At 31.6% G+C, this 26,613-nt stretch overlaps 2 protein-coding genes, 1 non-coding gene and 2 pseudogenes across 10 annotated transcripts in view; 1 reads left to right on the top strand and 4 right to left on the bottom strand.

Annotated features, from left to right (window-relative positions):
• LOC105424069 (uncharacterized) overlaps positions 1-26,613 on the bottom strand; it is a 474,166-nt gene that overhangs the window by 119,569 nt on the left and 327,984 nt on the right. The window lies entirely within an intron of this gene.
• LOC112552396 (transfer RNA isoleucine (anticodon GAU)) overlaps positions 1-26,613 on the top strand; it is a 134,954-nt gene that overhangs the window by 16,677 nt on the left and 91,664 nt on the right. The window lies entirely within an intron of this gene.
• On the bottom strand, positions 2,093-4,195 carry LOC148935290 (uncharacterized; annotated as a pseudogene).
• LOC148935289 (uncharacterized) lies at positions 6,034-9,786 on the bottom strand (annotated as a pseudogene).
• LOC148935288 (uncharacterized) lies at positions 15,257-18,626 on the bottom strand. 2 transcript variants are annotated; one of them, XR_016140341.1, is made up of 3 exons: positions 15,993-18,626; positions 15,485-15,917; positions 15,257-15,393 (listed from the first exon to the last, which is right to left on the bottom strand). XR_016140341.1 is itself a non-coding variant. In XM_089081498.1 (3 exons), the coding sequence occupies exons 1-3, from the start codon at positions 15,901-15,903 to the stop codon at positions 15,386-15,388; spliced, it is 339 nt and encodes a 112-aa protein (XP_088937624.1). In that variant the 5' UTR covers positions 15,904-18,626; the 3' UTR covers positions 15,257-15,385. The 2 variants fall into 2 exon arrangements, 1 of the variants encoding a protein (XP_088937624.1); XM_089081498.1 differs by having other exon boundaries at positions 15,485-15,658; positions 15,747-18,626.

The raw sequence follows: 26,613 nt of genomic DNA, 5'->3' as shown, positions 1-26,613 counted from the left end.
TGGAATAAAAATATATAAAAAAATAAAGAACCCAAATAAGAAGGGTATGCATCACGGCGGGGCCCGACCACGAACCAGTCGTGAAAAACTCGTAATCATTTTGCGAAAAAATATCACCTCAGCCAGGAATCGAACCTGGATCTCTTGCTTACCGGGCAGGCATCTTATCCTTTCGACTACAGAGGCATATTTATCGCAAATAACATGTTTAGAGTAACACGTCAATAATACAATGATACACACACACACACACACACACACACACACACACACACACACACACACACACACCACACACACACACATATATCACAATATATATACATGTATATGTATATCTTTCTCGAATCCCCACGACCGGTACTCCAGAGCGATGTTGGTCTCTCACTTGATGGATGCAGGTCGGACCTCACCGGCAACATCCTCCAACGCCATTGGCAAATATACAAATAATCCTCCTGATGCGCCAGTGCTCCATCGCTTACGCTTGTTCGATCCCATCACTTCTCAGTCGCCAACGTCATCGAAGCTACACGGTTTCTCTCGTTGCAAAGTAGAGCCGGAAAAACCAATTATTCCCTCTGAGTGAAGCGCGGCGAAGCCGCATTTTTTCCAAACAGGGGAAGAAAGAACAATGGATCCCCCTGCAGGGCAGCAGGAGAGATTGCATCAAGCATGGCTCGAGCTTCCGAATAGATATATTCTCGGTGAAATAAAAATTATAAGAACAAAGAAAAAGAAAAACAAAGAATTTAGGAGATTGCTTAAAAAAGCAAAGAAAGAGAAAAATCTAATAGAATAATATAAAAGTTAAAGGCGACAATACCAGAAGTTCTGCAATGATGGAAAAGAAAAACTTAGAAAAAAAGAGGAAGAAAAAATAAGAAAAATCAGGACGAAAACGGAAGCCTGGAAACATGTAAATATGGAAAGAAGAAAAAAAGATAACATTTCAAGTCGAATCAGGAAAAAAGTGAGACGACATTTTATAGGACTTTTCCGGGGAATAGAAGATAGGAGTACAGCATCGAAAGAAAGAGAACAAATCTCAGACACAGAGGAAGAGATCACATTAATAGAAACGGAAAATCAAATAAAGAAACTGAAGAAAAAAAAGCAATAGGAGAAGATGAAAAATGAAAATGAAGTCTATACTGCATGGAAGAAGCAAAATATAGATTATTAGAAATTATACAGAGAATTTGGAAGAGAAAAAGTTTTCTAAGAAGAAGGAAGAAGGGCGTGATAATACCTATATATAAAAAAGGTAACAAGAATAAAATAACAAATTGTCGTTGTATTACGCTTCTCAACACGGCATGCAAAAGCTATGCCATGATATTAGAAAATTTAAACAGAAAATGGAGAAATACAAAATTTTATCAGACACACAAGCAGAATTTAGGAAAAATCATAACACGATGGACAATATTTATATATACTAAAATATGCAGTTGAGAAAAAAATAAGCAAGAAAAGAGGAAAAATATACGCATATTGCAGATTTGAAAGCAGCATTCGATTGTAGAGAGAAATTCTGAACAATAATGAAGAGAAAAGGAACAGATACTTGATTAAAAAAATAAAAAAGATACGAGGAAATAGTTAACACAATCTTGATAAATGGAATATATTCCATGGAATTCTGGACAGAAACAGGAGTAAGACAAGGACATGTCTTTTGAGTCCAACATTGTTCGCAATATTAGCAGCTGTAGAAGAGACACTACGGAGGGGAGGGGGGCAAGTGGGAAGATTGGTAGTTAACAAAGAGAAGATATGGAGCTAGCATATGCAGATGATATAGTGTTTTGTGAAAGAAGGCTAATGATATGAAGGAAATATTGAAAAATTTCTCAAGATTCCTGGAAAAAAGAAAATTAATCCTTAGTATACAGAAGTCGAAGATGATAATATTCAAAAAGGGAGGAGGAAGAAGGAAAAAAGAGCCATGGCTATGAAATGGAATAGAAATAGAAGTAGACTTCAAATATGTGGGTGTTACAAAGGAATAATAGAGCAGACGGACATATTAACCCTTATGTCAATATCCGAGTGTCCGGGTACTTATCTCAGCACATATTAAAAAAATTATTACCGTGAAAATTTTTTTATAACCGCCCGGATCATCGTGATTTGACTCTTTTGCTATCAAAATATGCATTAATTTTTTTTTTCAAAACTCGGAAATAAAAAATTATCATCTTGAAGTTAACCTACTTGATTTCAATACCCGAGTACTCATCTGTAAAAAAAAGTTTTATTTGCATTTATTGAATAATTTAATTGATAAATAATTAAAATGATTACAGGGATGATTTAATAAATAACTGATTGTTTATATAATTAAAAAATTATATTTATGCGCATTCTCTACATTTTGTACATTGACGACATGTTTAATACAAACAGATTTTTCGCATTCCATGCAGGATTTCAAGAATTCTCTCAATCGCAAGCTTTGTTGAGTAATTTTTCATGACTTGTAAATTCTGAAAGAGTTCTTCAATAATCAGTATAGCGAGCTTTTCGCTCAATTGTTGCAAAAATAAGCAACGTTAATTCGTTGTTCTTAGCATTTTATTATTTTCATAGTAAATAATATACGAAGCAAGAACGGCAACGTCCAAAATATTGAAAAATAAGGCAAGTAGCTACCTATTCGTACGGTATTGCATTGTATATCTCTTTAATTTAATTTATTGTATCAATATCAGCCTTGTATTTATTATCATTATAGTATATTATCATCTCTGGCTTTCTCTTTGCATTATCTGCTATTGCCATATCCGAATGCATTGTCAACAATATTCGATGGAGCCATTGCTTTTGGAATATAGGTTTTATTTTTTTTCAAAGTGCCATTTTGTCAAATTCCACGAAAATAAATGTTTAGCAATGGGTAACGATGTAAAGAAATTATCTATACATATATTTCTTCCACTTCCATTATATGACGCCGCAAGCTCCTTCACAATTCTTTCCCCTTTCTTGTTTCGAACATTTTCAGTCTTTCTTGGTGTAAATTATTCCATTTAGCGGATAAGCGTTTTCCGCATCACAAATTCATCATATTTTTGTGCCATATTTTATTGCTTAGATGGAATGTACTGAGTGAATTTGATGCATTCTCGGAAAGGACAAAGTTGTTTATTGACAGTTAACTTTTCTATTGGCCGGTAAGTTTTGTTTAAATTTTTATTGAGCATGTTCCAGATATTACATACTGGAACAGTTTTATTTTCACGTGCACATTCATGTCGTGTGTTCAAATCATCAAATAGGGATGAAACGTAAAATAGAAGCGATTTACGCCTCAGAAGCAATTCACACCCACCATTGCTCGATACAGGGGAAATGAAAACGATTTCCATATTTCGCTTGTGTGATTCGTATTAGAATTATTTGCACCTGCACAAATCAAATTTCCTAAAAATACATTTCTTGGGGGTTTCGAATCTTTCCATATACGAAGGACGGTTATTTCGAACTTTGTTATTGTACTCTTGATAAAGTAATGTCTTTTTGTTGGTACAACGAACTATGATGTCTATCATTTCATTTGTAACGATTTTCTTGAAAGTATCAGAGTTTCCGTACTTCTGTAGGCCTCTTTGATCAAGTTGCAATTTGGTATTGAAATAATGATGTTTTCTTCCACTGTATTGTCTTTTGTTACAAAAGTGTTTTCCTCTAAAATTATATATTATAAAAACTCATATTTTTAAGTATATAATAAATTATGAAATATATTTCTTCATCCTGTTCTTAGTTCTCGTCTTCGCTCTCATTGCTATTTTCGCTCACAATTTGGGCGTATGCATCTCTCTCTGCTATTCTATCTTAATTTTGTTTTATAAATACGTTATTATTATAAAAAATTTATCATTATATTTATTAAATATTAAATATTTATAATTATTGCGTCAAATGTATTAAAATTTTATAAAATATAATAAAAATGTGGAAATGTCATGGAATATAAGCATAAAAATTTTTTAATTTATAGAATAATATATATATATATAATAAAAAATAAAATTATAATCAATTTATTGATATAAAAATTAAATAAAATCTTACTTAATTTCTTTGTCGTCATATTCTTCATTGTTGAAATCTTGAGAGATATATTGATCAGAAAACTAATCTTCATCATTATCTGACGGCTCTCTGCATCCGAATCCTCTAACATTTTTCAAATAATGATGTTTTTTTTCAGCACTCAATCTATAAAACAAATGAATAGAGTAGAAACGTTGCAAATAACATCGACATTGTCGAAAACTATTATGATATTATTATGATACTATTATTATTATTATTATTACTATTATGATACTATTATGATACTGACAAAAATACGTATAAGAATGTTTACTTTATCTTACCTAACAAATTCAGCTCGTGATAATTCTTCCAGTATTTTCACATAATTAATATTTTATAATTTATTTCACAACTTATGTATGATATCCGCACTAACATACCAAGCACTACAAACCAAACGTTATTGGTTATTGATGATGCGCGCTGTGAACGTTTGTGAGTCTCAACTTTCTTTCAACATATATTTTCTCTCAATTAGATAAAAACAAACTGAAATACAGTCCGTTTTTCTAAAGCTAAGTTCAGGTACGTTATAATCCCAACATTTCGTCCTATTTTATATTTGAAGCAACTGCAGTTCATGGGAGTTCGAAACCTGTCAAATCTTATTCCAGGCTCATTTTGTACAAGATATAATGCATTATATAACTCGTAAACGTGTCATACTTCTGGCTTGCAATTGTTGAGTTATAATGCTAATGAAATGATTTTCTCGCGATATAAAGCATTAATTGAAAGAATTCAATGGGTACATGAATATTCCATGAATACCTTGCGTGATCAGTGCTCTGCCTGAAAGTAATTTCAAATTGAATTCCACTTTCGTCGCATTATGTGTATTCTCTATTTCAAAAAGATTCATGTAAGATTTTATGGTAGTCATGAATTCCTGACATGCAGTTTATAATTGCTTTTTATTTGTTGCTGCAATGTACAATGTACAATGTACAAATCCTATTATTTTTCTTGACATAATTCCATGCTTTGTTTTTTAATTTAATATGCATGTTGCACTAGTTTTAAATGAAGGAAGACTGATTTGTTCTTTGACTTCTAGAGCTCATCGTCATAGATCTATATTATGAATAATTCTTTTGAACAATGTCGTTGGATAACAAAATTCCGAGTATTGACATAAGAGTTAAAGAGACAATTAAGAAAGCAATATGCGATATGAAACAAGTATGAGAGATAGGATAAAGAAAATTCATTGGAAATTTTAGAAGAAAAATATGGATGTTTGACCACTTACAAAGGAATCTCGCAAAGTGGCAAATTCCAATTTTAATGAAACTTGTACATACATATAGGTACTATAAAGATTACTAATCTACTCTAATAGTCTTCGAAATATAATGGAAAAAACTGAAAATCGCTTTTCATTATAAAACTGTTGTTAGTAGATGTAGTGTAATGATTTTATTATAAAATTATGTACTTACATATCCATCAGATGAATTTAGAAAATATCATCTGCGGTTGAAAAACGGTTTTAAGAGATGAAGTCGGCTCTTATATGCAGCAGTTTTCAACTTTTTCTGTTATATCTTGAAAACTATTCGAGATATAAATGTCAAAAAATGTTTCATACAAAAGATTTACAACGAAATTTTTTCTATTCATTTGCATAAATAATATTTTTTTAGAATAATTATTAAAACATTTTTTTTTAAATTGCGAAAAACGATTATTTTAAAAAAATATTATTGATGTGAATAAATAGAAGTAATTTTATTGTAAAACTCTGTATGAAGCATTTTTTGATATCTCTAATAGTCTTCGAAATATAATGGAAAAAACTGAAAATCGCTTTTCATTATAAAACTGTTGTTAGTAGATGTAGTGTAATGATTTTATTATAAAATTATGTACTTACATATCCATCAATGTTCACATTATTTTCTTTTTTTTATTTTTTTCATCACAAAAAAATAATAAAATGTTATCATTTCCACACTATTTATTATGAGGTAGATACTATGTCCATCTTTTTTATAGTGATTTCTTCAGTAGGCTTATTCCACTCTCATTTATTTATGAATTATTTCAAATCATGAATTATTTCCTCCCTCTCTTGAATAGAGACATAACATTTAAAATAATATATACAGGATGTCCTAAAATTCCCGCATTTAGAATACGCTACGTGATTTTTTATGCTAAAAGAAACAACTTTTTCCTTTAGCAAAATTGCGTGCGACGAGTAGTTTTTACAGTAAATCAAATTAAAAGTGACGAATAAGCGCGCGTATGTGCGTAGCGATCAGGGTCGGCGTGCGTTCTTCAGGCCTGGGACTTAATCTTTGACGACTTCACGTATTGTGTTGTTTAAAATATAATACAAGTTAACAAAATAAGTATTTGTATTCATCCTTTATGTAACAATTCAATAAAAAAATTGTCTGATTTCAGTAGCATTATCTGGAAATAAAAATAAACGTAAATTATATGAACTGAGCATTCTATTATTTTAATTATTTTTTTATTGTTGTATGTGCAATTGCATATAACAATAAAAAAATACTGAATTTAATGAATACTTACTAATTACGTGAGTACGTAATCACAAAAAATTAAAAAATTGATTTTTTTATAATATAATTTTATAATTATCTAAATAATTCGTTAAATTCAGTATATTTTTTTGTTATATGCAATTGCAGTAATTAAATTAATAGAATGCAGTTCATAGTGTATTTATATTTATTTTTATTTCGAAATAATGCTGAAATCAGACAGTTTCTTTATTAAATCATTAAATCATTAAAGGATTAAATCATTAAAACAATATTTATTTTGTTAACTTTTATCATATTTTAAATAATATAGTGTACTTCAAATACGGGAGTTTTGGGATACCCTGTATATATATCGAACTATTCAAGTTATAGCAATCTTTTTATTTAATGTGAAAAGAATATTATTAAATATTATAAATCCTCAGGTTGGATCAAGTCAAAGCTTGTTGTAAGTCTGTCAAGCATAAGCATACAATGAGCGAGACACGATATCTAACATAAACATCCTGTCTAGCTTGTATCCTGTCTTACCTCACTTAGCTACTCTCAGATTCTTAGAACATCCTTTCTCTACGAGAATCAGAGGGTCAGCCCATAAAAACGGGACTCTTCTGAGGCGTAGCGCATTAGCCACTATTTTTCTAAATTTCATTCAGTGCGACCCAGCATTCATTAGCCATAATTTCTTAAATTTTCATTCAATACGAGCCATTCATTCTTTGTGATTCATTCTTCACTTTTCATAGTCATTATTTTTTCACCACTCTTCACTTTTATAGTAGTACTTGATCGTCACAACTTAATTCGGCATTATCTATCCAGCATTCATTATTCTTTCAAGACTAATAATTAAAACCAGTGAACACAAGTCAATCTTCTAGAAGAATATTCAAACTTATTCTTGGGCAACCTTGATCTTAATCGACTATCAGTAAGTCTTTTGTTAATTATGAAATAATTTCATTTTACAATTTTCGAATTTTCATTCCATCTTACTTAAAGCTACATCTCTCTTTTCTTCATCCTTTTTCTTTTTATCTTTCTTTCTCTCTCCCTCTTATACCGGTGCGGATTCTCTGAGACCTCCGAATTTCGTTGAAGGCCCTTGAAGATTTCCGGTTGTTTTACCTACTTTTCTCTCTCTCTCTCTTATACTGATGCGGACTGTCTGGCACCTCCGAATATCGTTGAAGGCTTTCGAACGTATTTCTCTCTCTCTCTCTCTCTCTCTCTCTCTCTCTCTCTCTCTCTCTCTCTGTTTCTTCTAGTTTTCTTTTCTTCTTTTTACCATGTGCCAAATTTCTCTTCATTCATTTTTCCCTTTTTCTCTTAGTGAATCAGTCAAAAATGCAGCCTTCTAAAGTTCGACAATCTGATCATTTATTAAAATGACCCCGTCATCGTTATAGTGATGGAGCCCGGCGGGCATTTAGAACCAGAATCACAAAAAAGCGAAACGAACAACAAAACAATCTACTGAACCATTGCCATCGACCTTTTTTATCACCGCTCTTTAATCTCCCTCTCCTCTTCTTTTACAATCAACCTCTATTATTCTGAATCTCCTCTCGATTCGTTTTTCCAATTTTTCTTTGAATTCTCTATCGATTCTTCGGAACATCCATTTTATGCATTCGAACTCGAATCATCGATTTCTAATGCATCCCCCGGTTCTTTATTCTCCGATGACAAAGAACCCCTATTTCCCAATTTCGAAGTAGACTTCCCTGTATTATTTTATCTCACAACCCCTCCTCCAGAATAAATCCAAGTCTACTCTCCCCCTTAATTTTCCATCATTAATTTGATATACACATACATATAACGTCTAAACAATGTCATATTTTCATTTTTATTAATTTAAGTATTAATTTATTCGCAAATATATTTTTGTATTGTATCACCGGGTAGGATCATCGCTTAATACACTCTTACACTCACACTCTCCTTACTAGAAATCCTACCCGCCGCCGAACGATTGTAATACCCGCGATAACACACTACTCTTCTACATCGTTTCTTTTCTCAAAACATGTACAACATTAATCACATTAAACATTTAATTTAATTTTAATTTCTCAACATTTCTCTTAAAATCTCTTGTCTCATTTCCCCATTGATCGCAAGGTCTATCCCTGGTAAGAGAAATTAAGTTTCTTGACCAGAAAACGACCGACCAGCATCTGTGGAATAGTGTCACAGCGTTCCTGTATCGCTGACCTAGTGCCAAGACTTATCAGTGCTCGGACTCGAGGGATCATGTTTCCATGCTTTAGTCTTCGAGAGAGTAGCTGTTCGCGTCCTTCCGAGTCCATTCGCACTCCGTTCATATTTTTAATTCTTAATTCTCAATTCTCAATTTACTTTGGACTGAACGTAACAATGCAATATGAATATATTTATTATAAATATTTAAACTAAGTGTAAATCTTGTTATTAATATATGATTGTTATATAACAAAATGTTCAATTACGATATTTTTCAAAAAAATGTTGCATACAAAAATATTTTTTGCACCGAGAATATCGTATTATAGTAGGTGCACTATATATGGATCAGCGAGGTATTTTTTCAATATCCTTTCCAGAGAAACAAAAATCTACTGGATTTTTAAAATCTGATCTGATTCTTTGATATATCCTTTTGAACCAGGCATATTTGAAAAGATTATGAAATCGCGGAGCTATAATAGCTATATATGCGTTAAAAATTATGATTTGATGATATTATTCTCAAATATAAATTAATATCATAATTTAATAACATAACTCGATTACTAAATGTTCTCACAAGTTCTTTCATAATCTAAATCCATCAAGAGATCATTCCCACGGTTTACTTTGATATAGTTAAAATTCGTTTAGACACGTTTTGTGACGTGGCATAAATTATTGCAGACTTGCGGGACAATGTCCGCTCCAAGAATCTAATAATAGCACACTGAAACTTCCAGTAGGCACAAATATTTGTAAACCAAGACTGAAGTTATTGTGTAATTAATTTTCCCGATTTTGACGCTGTAAGGGAGACGTTTGCAGATTTAAACAAAGTTTTTTCAATGCGTAGTCTAAAATTTCTACTCGCTTCTTTTAAAACCAAGTAAAGAGGTGATTTTAATTGTCGACTTGCCAAAATGAGCGATAATTGTGAGTATAATTATGCGTAGTTACCGATTATGATTGAACTATGCTTTCAATTATGTAATATCTTGCGTGATCAGTGTTCTTTCCAAATTGACTCCACTTTCGTCGTATTATATGTATTCTCTATTTCAAAAAGATTTTATGGTAGATAAGATTTTATAAGATTTTATGCTATGAATTCCTGATATGCAGTTTGTAATTGCTCTTTATTTGTTGCTGCAGAATGATATACAAATTTTGTTACTTTTCTTGACATAGTTCTATGTTTTCTTTTAAAATTTAATATTCATGTTGTATTAGGTTTAAATGAAGAGAGACCGATTTGTGTTTTGACTTCTAAAACTCATCGTCGATCTATATTATAAATAATTCTTTTTTCGACATTAACTTCTTTAAAATTTCATAAGACATATTCGGAAGTATACATCTTTTCTCTATAGATACTCATTTTCTATATTCTCATCGATATAGTTGCCACAAAGATTTCATCTTTTTAAAATTATGTATTACCGATAAAAAGAAATACCATTCTTTTTTGTACTTTTTAACAACTCTTCTTTTATAGTTATTGACAAATCTTCGTTCTTCTGATATACAATTGTCTCCTGCTTGATCATCTTCATCTTAAAATTTTTCATCATCTGCAACAAAATCTGCATCAAGTAATTTTGATTCCCAATAATTTTCAAATTTTAATATAGTATCAGTTTGAATATCAAATGATATTTCATTTATTGAAAATTGTATAATATCCTTTATCATATCGCGTAATTTAATTTCTTTATCATTACAGGTGTTTCCGGAATTTTGAAATTTGAAATTTAAAAAGATAATTAATGTATTGAGAACGTTTGCAATATTCATTTGTAATATTTTGACGACTTGCACTGTTTGACTTTGCACTTAAATTATTTGTTATTCTTGCAGATTATGCTTTATACTGAAATTGTTGCAAAATTTCTGTCACTTATATAATAATAATAATATCATTTTTAAATATTAGGCATGTATCTTATATTATATATACATTACATACTTGACATACATACTTGATATAAAAATGACGTTATTATCACGTTAATTAATTTTAACAATTAAACATGCATATCATACTTGATATCAAAATGATGCTAATATCACGTGAATTAATTTTAGCAATCAACCACGTTTATCATATTTCATATAAAAATGACATGTATCTCGTAGAGAAATCACTCATATATTTTTACTATATAATAACTACTTACTATATAATAATAGGCGTCGCTCCTTATTTAGCATCAATCAGTCATTTCATCTAAATGACATTCGTATTGTGTAAACATCTCTGAAGCCAAACTTGAAGAAACAGATTATGTGCAGAATCTGCTATAGATTTATGATGCTAGAAAAGTAACAGATTGCAAACAGATTCTGTAATATCTGACAATGTCAACAAATTGCTCGAAATCCTACAAAATCTATTGACATTATGTGTCAGCAGACTGACAGCAGAAATCAAGTAGGCTCTGCTGCAGACTTTGCCGTCAGATTGGCAGCAGAAAGCAAGCAGGACCTGTATGAGACAATCTGATGACAAACTGATAGCTTGATTTCTGCTGCCAGTCTGCTGGCACTGAATATTAATGGGATTTATCAGATGAGGTCAGTTTGCTAACTATTTCTGATCAAATCTGTTGTCTTTGGCGATATTCTGCTAATATTTTGATGACTTGATGAAATATGCTCTTTATTCCCCCCCTATTTCTTAGTTCGCGATTGAGAACTCAACATTCAAAATGTTTTAACCAGTGACAGTGTATGGTGCAATAAACATCACATTAAACAGAATGCCGAAATTGAGTTTGGTATGGCCATATTGATGGTATTCTCGCGGATGGATCGAACTACAATCGAGTTTATATTAACGTGAATTGTATAAGGAGGGATATATTATTATTGAATATTTAAAAGCAGAGGGCAGAAAAAAGAAGATAATTCCGAAAAACCACATACGAAATAATAATTGTTTTATTTAATAGTAATACATTCTTTTAAACATATTATTTTAAATGTTATATTTCAAATTATTCAAGAGAGGGAGGATTTGGAATAATTCGTTCATAAATAAATAAGAGTGGAATAGTCCTGCTGGGGAAATCACTATAAAAAGAAAAAAACGTATCATGGTATCTATCTCATGATAAGTGGTATAAAAATAACACTTTAGCATTTTCTTGTGATAAAAAAGATGAAAAAAAAATAATGTGAACATCGACGGTTATGCAAATACACAATTTTATAATAAAATCATTATACTACATTTACTTACAAATAGTTTTATAATAAAAAGCGGTTTTCAGCTTTTTCCATATTTCGAAAACTATTAGAAATATCAAAAAATGTTTCATACAAGAGTTTTACAATAAAATTATCTCTATTTATTCACATAAATAATATTTCCTTAATATAATCATTTTTCAAAATTAAAAACAATTTTTTAAATAATTATTCCAAAAGAATATTATTTATGTGAATGAATAGAGGAAATTTCATTTTGTAAAATTTTTGTATGAGATATTTTTTTGATATTCATATCTCGAATAATTTTTGAGATAATGGAAAAAGCTGAAAACTGCTTTACACATAAAACGGAGCGGTTTTTCTTCGTCCGAATCGGGCTTTTATTTCGAGCGCGAAATATCTCGCCGGTCGCACGAGTTCGGTAAATTAAAATAATTATTAAGACACACACACACACACACACACACACACACACACACACACACACACACACACACACCACACACATTCTATATATATATATATATATATATATATATATATATATATATAAAATACTCAAAACTTCCGCATTTGGAGTACACCACGTGATTCTTTATGCTAAAAGAAACAATTTTTTCCTTTAACAAAATTGCATGCAACGAGTAGTTTTTATAATGGATCAGATTAAAAGTAACAAATGAGCACGCGTATGTGCGTAGCGGTCAAGGTTGGCGCGCGTTTCTCAGATCGGCGTGGTCTGGTTCTTAATTTTTGACGACTTCACATACTATATTGTTTAAAATATAATAAAAGTTAACAAAATAAGTATTGTTTTCATCCTTTAATGATTTAATTAAAAAATTGTCTGATTTCGTAGCATTATCTCGAAATAAAAATAAATGTAAATAATATGGTGTATGAACTGAGCATTCTATTATTTTAATTATTTTTTTATTGTCGTATGTGTAATTGCATATGACAATAAAAAAATATTGAATGTAACGAATACTTATTAATTACGTGAGTACGTAATCACGAAAAGTAAAAAAATTGATTTGTTTTTTTTTAATAGTGTCTAAATAATTCGTTAAATTCAGTATATTTTTTGTTATATGCGATATTGCAGTAATTAAAAGAATAATAGATTATTATAACAAATCAAGTAACAATATATAACAAGATTAAGTCATAAGAATTCGGATTTGTTAAGAAGTTATCTATAATATTCGTTAGATCACGCCGGTATTGAGATAGCCGCTGCAATGTAATTCGACGCTCGCGGTTTGCGCGGGGATCGCCAGAAGACGGTTATCGGGATACGAGCTTACAATGCCGCGGTAATCGCGCGATTTTCGACGATCAGTGAGGGGTCGCGAATCGACGCGCTCGTTGTCGCCTAGCAACGGGCGGTCATAAATCATGCGTACAATTCATAAAATGGCCGTTAGAGTTTAACGCACCAGGATACATTGTTAAAGAAGAAACGAAAAAACATCTTATGTAAGTGGAGTCAGATAAAAGAGCAATAAAATTCGAAGAAAAGATTACAAAAAAAATAAAATATTGAGAATATGCTTAAAGGAAATAGAAAAAAAGAGAAGAAAATACAATGGAATGGGAAATTCGAAAGAGAAATGTATTTACGTAAGAATGGGATGTCTGGAATAGAAATCAAAAATTTGATGGAAGAATACGAATTAGTGAATATGTATGATAAGAGATATAAAAGTTCAGAAACAAATGCAATAACAAGATTCAAAAACTCTAAATACGAAAGAAGATATAGAGAACTAAATATGATAGAGACTCTGGAATATTTAAATAAATATTGTCAAAAAGGTTTTTAAAAAATATTTGAGAGACTTAGGTGTGAGAATGAAAAGCTAGGTAGATTCTAGCGTGAATAAGAGAATATCTGTAGACTGTGTCATAGTGAGACCGAAACGTTAGAAAACTTCATCAAATTACAGTACAGGTAAAAAATAATACAGGATTATATCAGTTGTTAGGAGAAAAAGGGAAGGGAATCAGTTAGATGAAAATGATCATAAAGCAGGAAAAAGAATAAAATTCATAGAGAAACTAGAAGAATAGAATAACAACAGAAAATGAGCTTATAAGAAGGTTAGAACGCAAGTATAATTTTACAGATGAATAATAAACCAAAACAAAGAAAACTTATGTATGTAGTATTTGTAATATGTCGAACCATTATTATTGCGTTTAATATGCTTTATTTTTGTATTTATATCTTCACTCTAAAAAATATCGGTGTGAAATTGACACTAATTGTGTGAATCTTAATACCATATGGGTGTTTATATAATTCTCACTATGTTGATGTGAAATCAACATTGTTTGCTTGGTGTGGAAAATATATATATAGCGTGTGAATTTCCTCATTGAAAATGGCGTGAATCTTAATACTATTGGCGGTGTGATTTTTACATCAAATACGGTATTACCAGAAATATTATGGTGTGCTTTATATTTCATAATGTACATGGATTACTGATATTAATATATATACATTAAATTAATACTAATAATATATATACATTTTATAAAATGCAGAGTACGTACACATACTGCAATATTTCTAATAACTGTGTTTGATATCATGTACACACTATCATATGGGAAATAATTAACATAATTAGAAATATCAATTTTAATGATTTATTACTGACAAAATATTGAAAATAATTACTTTCTTAATTTAAGAGCTATATAGTATTTAAAAAATATAATATCGAGGAACAATATACATTTCATTGATCATTCCAAGAGGACTATGCCGTTTCTTTATTTTCATTTATTTCACTGTCAGGAATTCTTGGATTTTCAGGGCTGCTATTAATTGTTTCTGCTTGTTTTTCCTTGGTTTTTTTTAGAACATTATAATCGTAAGAATCTCTATTTACTGTACGAAGACGTCATGACAAACCGCTTCTATCTTTAGGATTGTAGAATAATTCCTGTATGTATTATAGATAAAAAAATTTATAGTTTTTACAAAAACTTGTATATGAAGTACTTACGTATCCTTCTGCAGTGCTGGGATCCCATAATGTAGGAAAATTTTGCACAATTCCTTTTACGTAAAAAATCTTTATATTGTTATCTAGTAATTTTCTGATAAAAAGAAAAAAAATTAAATTTTGTATAATTGTAAAAAAGGCATAAATTATAAAAATTGCATAAGAAGATTTATTTACCCATACTGGTTTTGAATGTGTCCAACAATCAATCTAATTAAAGCTTGGCGAGATTCAAGTTTGAGAATATCATTCGCTTCATATTCTTGCAGCAAATCATATCCAATTTCTGTTTTGTTCAAAACTTCGTTAACTACCTTTATTAAAATATTATGTGTAATCAAAATGTAAATACATATACATTAAATTAATTCTTAAATTAATTGTAAAGCGAATTTATATTACTACCAATTAACATGTTGTTTATAAAAGTATTTTTTTTTGGATCTTCATTCAGCACAGAAATATTCTTATTAACAGTTTTGAAGTACTGCTCAACAGGCGATAAACAATAATTACTGTCATCACAAGATGATGTATTGGCAGATGATGAATCTATTGCTGAATACACCGTAGATGATCCTAATGCATTATCAAAAAAATTTTTGAAAATATTAATATTATTTATTAGATGTACTATAGTTATATATTGTATTTATAATAGATTTACCAGCTTTATACAGGCTAGTAGTTGAAGTTTTACTGACAATATTCAGAATAAAACTATCTGACTGTTTTCCTAATATATATTCTATCAGATCTTCAGAGTCTATTTCAGTCTCGTCTGAATCTTGAAATTTTATTTCCTCATCTCCTACTTCTACCATAAATTTATTACGCACTAGTAAGAAAAATAATTTATTTTAAAGTAATTTGTTAATATCTTTAAAAGAAATGTTATGAAAACAAAATATACCGAAAAGCAAGTATTAAATTATTAATCCTTAAATACCTGTATGAATATAGTATATCCAGCTTATGTTTTTATTTTATTGCTTATAAATATACAATTATCTCTAAGAATGAATTCTTCCGCTGAATCACTTGTCGCATCTAACGATGAACGAACTTCTTTACATTACAGTACTTTATCTTAATAAACATATTGTCAAGCTAATTTATCAAGCTTTTTAATAACATTTATCACAAACACTTAATGAAAGTTTAATGAAAAGCACACGAGTACACAAATTCAATGCCTGGTACGAAAAAACGCGTATGAATTCAATACCTGACATGAAAAGACGCGCACGAAAACACGAAAAAACACATCTAACCGCTCGCTGTTGCAATTGATTGTTTATAATCACGTGCCGCGCCGTCACACTGTAAGTGTATGAACATAAACAATATCCTATCAAAATTTGACACCATGTTGGTTGGAAAGTTGGTGTGAAAGATTCACAACAATTTGATGTTAAAATTCACACCAAATTATTTCATCACATGGATGTAGTGAAATTTCATACCGATATTTTTTAGAGTGTTGTTAATAAATTAAAACCTATATAAGATTGATATAAAATCCTTTCGAAGCTGAATGAGTTTTCTAGTATATGAGTAGTATATTTTCTAGTTAATATAAAAAGAATAAGATAAAATTATCAAAAAATAAATAAGATATTAGAATATCTCGTAAATTATTCATTTCTTGATAATCATATTATAATTTCTTGATAATCATATTATAATTACTATACACAGAATAATGAGACAATTTTTAATTTAACTAAATTAGAGAGTTTAATATGACAAAAATTTAATGTAAAAGAAAACATATAATTATTAAGAGAAAGAAGATTCTCGTTATGATATCAATGGGCAAGGTTAATGAAAATCAGCTGCATTGCTAAACAGTGTGCAATCATATGTTTAAGTTAGATAGATATACAAAGTGTTTTAGAAATAGTTGGCCAAACTTTAAGAGCATATTTCACTCATAAGGATGAAAAAAAGTCATAAACATAGGTTCGAAAACGCTTCTTTTGCAAGTTATAAACGTTTTACTTACTTATATATTTTCATTATAGAAATTGCTGGAAATGATTTCCTTCCACATTGATGCATGCTTCGCATCGACATCCAAATAAGAAGGGAGGATGTGTGTCACGGCGGGGCCCGACCACGAACCAGTCGTAAAAACTCGTAATTATTTTGCGAAAAAATACCACCTCAGCCAGGAATCGAACTTGGATCTCCTGCTTACCGGGCAGGCATCTTATCCTTTCGATTACCGAGGCATGTGACGATATTTATCGCAAATAACGTGTTTAGAATAACACGTCAACAATACACTGATATATATATATATATATATATATTACAATATACATATATACATGTATTCTTTCGAATCCCCACGACCGGTACATGGGTTGTCGAAGACGTTCAAAAATTCCCGGAGTATTTCGTATTTTTTCACACGTAGTGATAATATAATTTCGGAATACTTTCACAATAGCAACAGGAGTATCATACACGAGAGTCTTAAGATATCCTCATAAATAACGTCAATATGTACAATACGTAAATAAAAATGCTTATAACTAGAAAAAGAAACATTTCCAAACCCATGTTTATATGACTTTTCATCCTTACAATGAGTGGAATATGATCTCAAAGTTTGGCCAACTATTTCTGAAGCACCCTGTATATCTATCTAATTTAAACATATAATTGCACACCGTTTAGCAATGCAATTGATGTTGAATGCCCATTGATAACATAACGAGAATCTTCTTTCTCTTAATAATTATATGTTTTCTTTTACATTAAATTTTTGTCATATTAAACTCTCTAATTTAGTTAAATTAAAAATTGTCTCATTATTCTGTGTATAGTAATTATAATATGATTATCAAGAAATTATAATATGATTATCAAGAAATGAATAATTTACGAGATATTCTAATTATTGATTTTTTGATCTTGAATTTTATCTTTCTTTTTATATTAAGAATAACTAGAAAACTCATATACTAGAAAACTCATTAAATAAAATTAGTTCGAAAAAATTGGTTAGTTTAAAAAAATGCTTTTAATATAAATACATTGAAAATATCGAGAAGTAACATCATCTGCGAATAATTTTATATTATATAATATTTATATTTTATATTATACTTTATATTATATAATTTTGAAATCAAACAACATTAAAGAAGCAAAACCTTTCTGTCCCATTTAATTCTCGAGATAATCAAATACATTGATTACACAGGACCACAAAATAAAAAGAAGTATTTTGTTCCGAAAGGGAGACTTTTTTCTACATATTTTGACGCTTAAATAGAATCTGTTTTCCAAAAATTCGTATCACGTCACATTTATGAGATACACGTAAGGGATCCAAAATCACATCGCAAATTAAAATAACGTAACTTATAAATTCTTATTTACGTAGAATGACAATCATAAACTAAACTAACATTGTAAATCAATCAAACCAAGTCCCTTGAACCCTCAACTTATAAATCTCAAACCCACACACCTTAAAATCTATATATCTTTGAAGACAAGATCTCTAAATGATCCGACCAGTAAAGGCAAGATCTGGAATTAATTCGGCTAAAAAAAATCTCGAAATGATCTGGTCAGTGAAAGCAAAATCTAGAATTAATCCGGCCAATGGAGGTAAGATCTTGAAATGATCCGGCCAGTGAAAACAAGATCTGAAATTAATTCGGCCAGTGAAGGCAAGATCTAAAATTAATCCAACCAGTGAAGGCAAGATTTGGAATTTATCCGGCCAGTGAAGGTAAGTTCTGGAATTAATCCGGTCAGTGAAGGAAAGATTTCAAAATGATTCGACGAGTGAAGGCAAGGCACAGACAAACCAACAATCTCACTAACCTCTTTTTTTCCTACTTTTTTGTGCGATTATACTTTTTTTCTTCGAATAACTTTCGAATCGCTTTCCTTTTATGCGTTACTTTCTTTTTTGTGTCTCTTTTTAGTAACTAACGATAATTCATCATTATATTTTTGTTCCGTCTACCTTGATGTCTTATTTCAATTTCCTCCAGGAATTGATGAAATTGATCCTGGTCTTCACTGTATATTAAGTGTTTGAAAAAGTAGTCGAGATGAAAGTGGAGAAAATGCAATTTTAAATTCATAAAACATCCTAATTTGTTACAATTCAATAACAGTCGACAATTCTTTTATAATCCTTATCTCTGTTGTTACCTAGAAACTTTTCCGTCACATTTTTAAGACTTAGCCAAGCTTCTTTCAATGTTATTGTAGTAAATTGATCATCTTTCAGTAGTTATATATTGATTATCTTTCATTAATGTACGTATCTGTGATACTATCGAAGATTCCCTTCTTCAACTTAGCATTCGATATATTTGTAAATTTTTCACCAAAGTATTTAAAGCAATCTTTTTCTTTATTGAAAGCTTTGACAAACTGCTTCATAAGTTCCAGCTCGATATAACATGATCGAAGTAACATTTTTTTTGATCAATTTTTCTCAATTCTTTTTACCTGGAGTAAAAGAAGCTCTTATAGGCCATACATTTTTCTTATAATAATTTTTTCTATCCTAATATCATGGACAAAATCTTAAAATTTCCGCAAATTAACCAGTTGTGTTGACTGTATTTGATCTTTTCAAGGATCTCGTCACGTTTGCCGAATTCGAGAGAATACATGTATATATGTATTTATATTGTAATATACGTATATATGTGTATCATTGAATTGTTGACTTGTTATTCTAAACACGTTATTTGCGATAAATATCATCACATGTCTCAGTAGTCGAAGGGATAAGATGCCTGCCTGGTAAGCAGGAGATCCAGATTCGATTTCTGGCTGAGGTGGTATTTTTTCGCAAAAGAATTACGAGTTTTCACGATTGGTTCGTGGTTGGTCGGACTCCGCCATGACGCACACCTTTCCTTCTTATTTGGGCGTGAATGGACGTGCGTCGCTCCACATAAACGACCGAAATCACGAAGTGCCGAATTGTAAAGGCTATACGGCTCTATCTGGAAGACTGACTGAGCAAGGCCCAGGAGGATTGTCTTTCTGAACGATCCAGATCTTAACCGGCCATAGTTGTTTCGGCCGCTACCTGCACCGTATCAGGAACGAGCGCACGGCACAGTGCCTGCACTGTGCGGCAAACCGCACAACACACCCTTGAGGTGTGTCTAACATAGGAGGACGAGGAGTCCTCGCTCCAGTGCTGGACGAAGACTTTTCACTGCCGGCCATAATAGAAAAGATGATCGGCAATGAGGAAGTATGGAAGGAGATTTCTTCCTTCTGCGAAAAAGTGATGTCGCACAAGTAGGAGGCCGAACGGCGAAGGAGGAAGAAGGAAAACCTCCCGATGACCGCCGCGGCAGGGAAGGTGATGACGTCGCCTGAGGCAGCGCCAACAATACTTCCTGGCAAACGACTAATTTCCAAGGGGGAAGGAGGGACTAGAGTCAGCTGGACTCGGAGTGAGCTCGGGGAGAACGCGGAAGAGGCTGCAATTGTCACCGACGCACAGTGCATTTCGAAAAAGGTGGCCAAAAATGCAAAAAATGAAGTTTATAATTATGAGTTTCGGACCATAGAATTTTGTAGAGAGAGCATTACTGTATGCTATTCCAAAGGAAATAGTGGAAATTTTTATACTTGCGGTGCTACGTTAGTTTAAAGTTGCCCGTCACTGCCCCTGTCATTGTGAGATTTTGAATGTAGCAGCGCCGAGCCAGGTTAAGCTCGACGCACAGGCACGCAGAGAAGTTGGAGACTACCTGTTCTTGAACAACGAATAAAATACATATCTGCTTTTTATCAATAGAATAATTTGAATATATATATTGAGTATCTTATTTTTATGTATCGTTGAATTTTCATAAATTTTTGCAATTAATCATTCGCATTACGCTCCGCAAAAATATTAATTTGTATAAATAATTTTTCTTATTTTGTAATTAAATAATGCTAATTCTAAGAAAAAAATCTACTCTGTTTAAAATTACATTTGTATTTTAGGATTGCGTATTGATAAAGTGGTCTCTACTCAAGTGATCTCAATCGAGATTCGGAAAAGAATAATTCAGAAGGGATTTAGATATAGCTAGGTCTTCTTATTGACCAAAATCAGGCTATGGCAATAGCCTCTAACGATGGCAATACAGCTCGTCGTTTTTTTGAACAGTCATCAGTGTCTGCTGCAATCTTACGATTAGACGAAGATTTCATTAAGCGATTTCACATTATCTTGCAGGTCATGTCAAGTGGATACAATATAAACGTTGAAAAATTTCAAAAATGTTATCTTATTATACTACGGAAATGTGCATAGAAAAATTTCCTTGATATTATATTATCCACGACAGTTCATAAAGTTTAAGACATAAAGATCAAATAATACAATCAGCTAATCGGTCAATTATCCAAAGATGCCCAGGAAGCCAAAAATAAGGATATAAAAAAATATTATAAAGATTTTTTCAGGAAAAATTCACACAAAAACACAATAGAAGATATGTTTCATTGGTTCCTTCTGATATCTTCGGATTCACTTATTTCGAATATGAGACAAATGACTCCCCAGAAAAGTAAAAAGTTATCTTCGGAGGCTTTAGAGTTTTTAATTTTCCCTGATAAATCTAAAAATTCTTTAGAAACTACTGATAAATATGATTCTGACTTTGATTTCAAAGATAATAGTGGGGAATTCGACGACAGTGATTGCAATTAATTTTTTAAACTTAAATTTACATTTTAAATTTATTAATTTTTTTAACTGTTTTTTAATTATGTGTTTCTACACGTTTTAACTTCTAACATATTTTATATTTTAATTATATATTTCAATCACATATTCTATGTTTTAATTATATTTTCTAATGTTGCGTAGTAAGTATTACTTTTCGAAAATTTTGGAAATAAAAATCAATCAAATCACATATACTGTTCTTAATGTAATCTTATAATCGTAGTTAGCAATCTCGAATGCTCTTATACACTAATTTATATGAAACTCCGAACAATTATTTGGCTATTAAATCCGCCATTTTGAATTTTGAAATTTTCATATTAAATTCGTAATCGGCCTCGAAAATCTTTGTATACATATTTTCGTTCAAATCTAAAGCCTTTTTCTATTTTTGGCCACCTTTTTCGAAATCTAGACCACTGTGCGGCGGCTCCCCTATAAATACTCTGCCTCTCCAAAAAGCATGCAGCGCGGGGGTTTTCCCTCTTTTGTCACGCGAGAGACGGGATGGGATGGGCTAGGTGTCACCCATCCCTCCCAACCTCCCCTCATTAGGAGAGGGAAAGGAGTCATTCCTCCCCCCCTCAGAGCAGGAAGTGATAGGAGACAATTCTCTTACCGGGGGGTGCACAGACTTCCTACGCAGGATGACTGGAAAGTATACCGCCGGTATCACCGACCAAGTGCCTAAAGACGGCATCCGTGAGGTTTTAGTGGATAGAGGACTAACTTAGAACAGGGGTCGGCAAGTGGGCACTGCTTGCGGGCGCCCAAATGCCCGCGGGCAACAGTTGAGCGCGCTGGGGCTAGCGTTAGGCCACTAGGCACAATAAAGTGAGAAGAGGGGATAACAGGAACATCCGTTCATTGCTATTCAAGGAGTCAAAAAATATTGTGTCGCACAAAGAATATTTAAAAGTAGAGATAAGCATTTGAATTAAAATTTTCCTATAATGAATATTTATTATTAGGATAATCAAAACATGCTAGGGCACATTTCTTTGTTTGACTAATAAAAAAATTAACTAGATATAAGTTGAATCCAGATATAAGAATTTATGCATTTTGAGTTCTATATATTACAATATATTTTTGCATATTTCATCATTAAACGGTTTAGCTAAATTGTTATAAAAAAATTTTATAATATTACGAAGATTCGAATATTAGAAATTTAAGACTACACTACCGTTTATATATACACGCAACGCTATTTTTGTAAGTGTAAAATGAAACTTTATTCCAAGGTACCAAAAAATATTAGATATGCTCCTAAGATATGCACAACAAGTGGCCCCAATTTCAGCGTTTTGCCGACCCCTGACTTAGAGCCCAAGTCCCACACTCTTCTGGGCGACAATTAATCGCTTGGAGGGGTTAGTGCGTAACAACATTTCACGTAAAAAAGGACATTTTTTAATTCATCGTTTGATGCGATTGATTAATCATAATGCGTAAATGCTACTTTTATGGTAGTAAAGTTGCATTTGCGCATAATGCGATTTATTAATCGATAAATTAAAAAACTCGCCAAAAAAGTTATAGTTTAGAGATAATAGTGAAATATGACTGCAGACTCAAAGAAATAATTTAATAAGAATAGTGAAAACAATTGATTAGGTAATCATGCAAATGACTAAATAGAATAGTCATGAAAACGATTGTTTCAAGTAATTAAAATGACTAAAGAAAATCTGTTTGCAATAAATTTACGCTCGAGCAATAGTCGTAAGAATGACTTTGAAAATCTCTAAAAAAACTCCTTTCAATTGATTTCCAAGAAATAGTCACTCGTGAGAACGACAATTTCAAAACGACGGAATATAATTTTCATTGAGAATCTAAATCGTTAAAATGACTGATGGAAAACTACACTCAAATGATTATTGCCCAAGGAATAAAATCGTGAGAATGACTGAAAATGACAGAACATAACTTATTGCATACTATAATTGCTATAATGACTGATAGGAAACTGAAGAATAAAATTTTGTCAAAAAATAGTCATAAAAACTAAATGCCTAATAACGTTCATTACAAAGATTAATAGTTGAAACAAGTGAAAAACTGCTACAAATAAATTTTGGCTTCGGAGATAGTTGTGATGACTTTTTGAAAAGGAAATTTTTAATCAAAATTTAATGAAAATGGTTATGAGTTTCAGTTTTATCATGACTTTTTGACTTACAAGTTTTAATATTAAAGTTTATAAATTTTGAATTTGAGGTTTATAGGGGAAGATATTTAGTTTGACTGTTTATAGTGATTCTACGTAGATAAGAATTTATACATAAGATATATACAGAATATATACATAAGAAGTTATGGTTCCACGTTATTTTAATTTGCTATGTGATTCATGTAATTTTGAACTATTTTATCTGTATCTTACGTGTATCTTATAAATGTGACGTGATATTTTTGGGAAACGGATTCTGTTTTATCAAGTTAAAAGTTATCTAAGAAACATAGAAAATTAGTAGTTGGTCTTCTTTCCAAAATACTTTTTTTGTCTTGTGTTATAATAGACATTTTGTATATACAGTATAAATAATTTTCCGAGACAAATTTTTCAAAAATAATACAGACGCAACATAATACAGACGAGAGAGAAAAAGTAAGGAAAATACGATAGAAAATAGAGGTAGAAAGTTTATGAAGTTGATATATAAAAATGAGTGATGTATTTAAATGGCGCGACAAAAGAGAGGGAAGGAAAATTAATGTATATAGGAACGAGAGGTAGTTTAATCAAATGATTATATTAAATAATGAAAATGTAAGAGAGAAGATAATAGAGTTTAGAATAGATAAAAGAGTGAAATTGGATTATATATTAGAATAGGAGGAGATAGAGGGTAGAAGAGAAAGAGGGCAAGAGGAAGAAACGATACGAAAGAAAAAGAAAGAAACGGAGATGATAGTGTAGTATGAATAGGTAATTTAGAAATATAAAGAAGTAGCTAAGGAATCAAAATGCAGAATTATAAGGAGAAGTACGGATATTGGAAGAGAAATGAGAAAAATAAAGAAGATTGTGCAAATAGCAATGATAACGAGAAAAACAAAGGAGAAGAAAAAGAAAGAAATAGGTTACAAAGATTGGTAGGAGAGAAGATATCAAAATAATGAGAGAAGAGGAAAATATATAAGAGGCTAAGGAGGGAAAAAGGTAAGGAAAAGTGAATAGGTAAAGACATTTAGAAAAGAGAAACAGGATGAGAGATAAAGCTGTTGAGAAATAAAACAAAAGAGAAGAAAGAAAAAAGAGAGGAGAAAAGAGAAGACAAGGAAAAAGAATTGAGAAAACTGAAAAAACAAAGATATTGAAACACTTACAAGGGACCTGTCACAACTGTCCGGAAACGATTTGATTCTCCTTGAAATAAGTTATTAAACACAAAAATTTAAGAGACATGTATTTTTTTATATGTGCCCAATCAGAGTTTTAAGGGATGAAATAACCCCTCAAAAGCTAACTTATATTTTTGATTTCCATCAATTATCAACGAAACGGTGAGATATATAAAAAAATGTTTGATAAAATTTTTATTATTTCTTATGTATTTTATAACTGTATATTTAAATTTTTATAATATTTTTGAAATTATCCCCATTCCCCATTAAAACGTCAAGAACTTGTTTGATACTGAGAATATCAAAACCTAGTCAACGATGAAATTTGTGATATAGACATAAGCTAATTGCGATACAGAATATTAGTGCATCGCTCACAGTCCCAGAATTTTATAATAATTAAACTAATTTTTCAAACATTTGGTCCTTCGAGCTGGATCGTGAGTGAAAAATCCGAGGTGCCATGTCAGTGATTCTCTGTAACTTCTAGACTGTTCTTTGAAGGTGATCGTAGGCAGCGGGAGTCAAGGTGAACCTTGTGTTTGTTTGTGTACGTGAAAACCAACGAACTCTCTGGTGTTCAATATAGCTGACTCTAAGAAGCCGGAAATTGCCACACTTGAAGTGCCCGTTTCTGCTCTCGCGGTCGGCACTGCTGGTCCGTCGGGCTCTGTTCGTGCTCCTGGGTCTAACCGCTCATCTCGGCGTTCCTTTCGAACCAGCTCGGCTCACTCTACAAAGAGCAACTCACCCGCTGAGCTATCAATAGATCTCGCTCTAAAGGTAAAGTCTCAGCACACTAGGCTCACCATTTTACAGGAACTGCTCGATAACTCTGATGGCTCAACTGCGTCACTCGAGGAGCTCAATGAATGGAAGGCTTAGACTGACGAGGGATTCAAGGCGCATTCTACATCTCCAAGGAGCATTCCCTTTTCAAAGTATCATGGTCAGCAAATTTTCTCTACCTATTTCTCAAACAATTTCTATTTACAGGCTCAGAGGATACTTCGTTCTGAAGCGAGACATTGCAAGATCAAAATGCGGCTCACTCGTTCAGCTCCTCCCACCTCATCGGCCAGCTCACAAGGCAATTCTAAGCTTCCAAATATCTCATTCCCGTAATTTCGAAGCGATTATGCGGATTGGCCGACGTTCAGCGATATGTTTCGAAGCGTCATTCTGGACAATCAACACCTCCCTGATATGAAATGTCTCCACTATTTGCGAGGCTGTTTAAAAGATCCTCCTGCTCAACTCATATTTAATTTGCCACTCACAGGTGCCTCTTTCGGAGACTCGTGGAAATTACTCACAGGTCGCTTCGAAAACAAACGACTTCTCATCCAGTCTCACTTGGACCAGCTCTTCATTATCTCGACGCTCACCCAGAGGAATTCCACTGTTCTCAATCGATTTATCACCACTGTGACAGAAGCTCACACGGCCT

The sequence above is a fragment of the Pogonomyrmex barbatus genome, unplaced genomic scaffold (assembly GCF_055798465.1).
Source record: "Pogonomyrmex barbatus isolate J1 unplaced genomic scaffold, ASM5579846v1 scaffold5, whole genome shotgun sequence".
Taxonomy (NCBI): Eukaryota; Metazoa; Arthropoda; class Insecta; order Hymenoptera; family Formicidae; genus Pogonomyrmex; species Pogonomyrmex barbatus.
The sequence above is the reverse complement of the archived record's forward strand: the minus strand, read 5'-3'. Positions and strand labels throughout refer to the sequence as shown.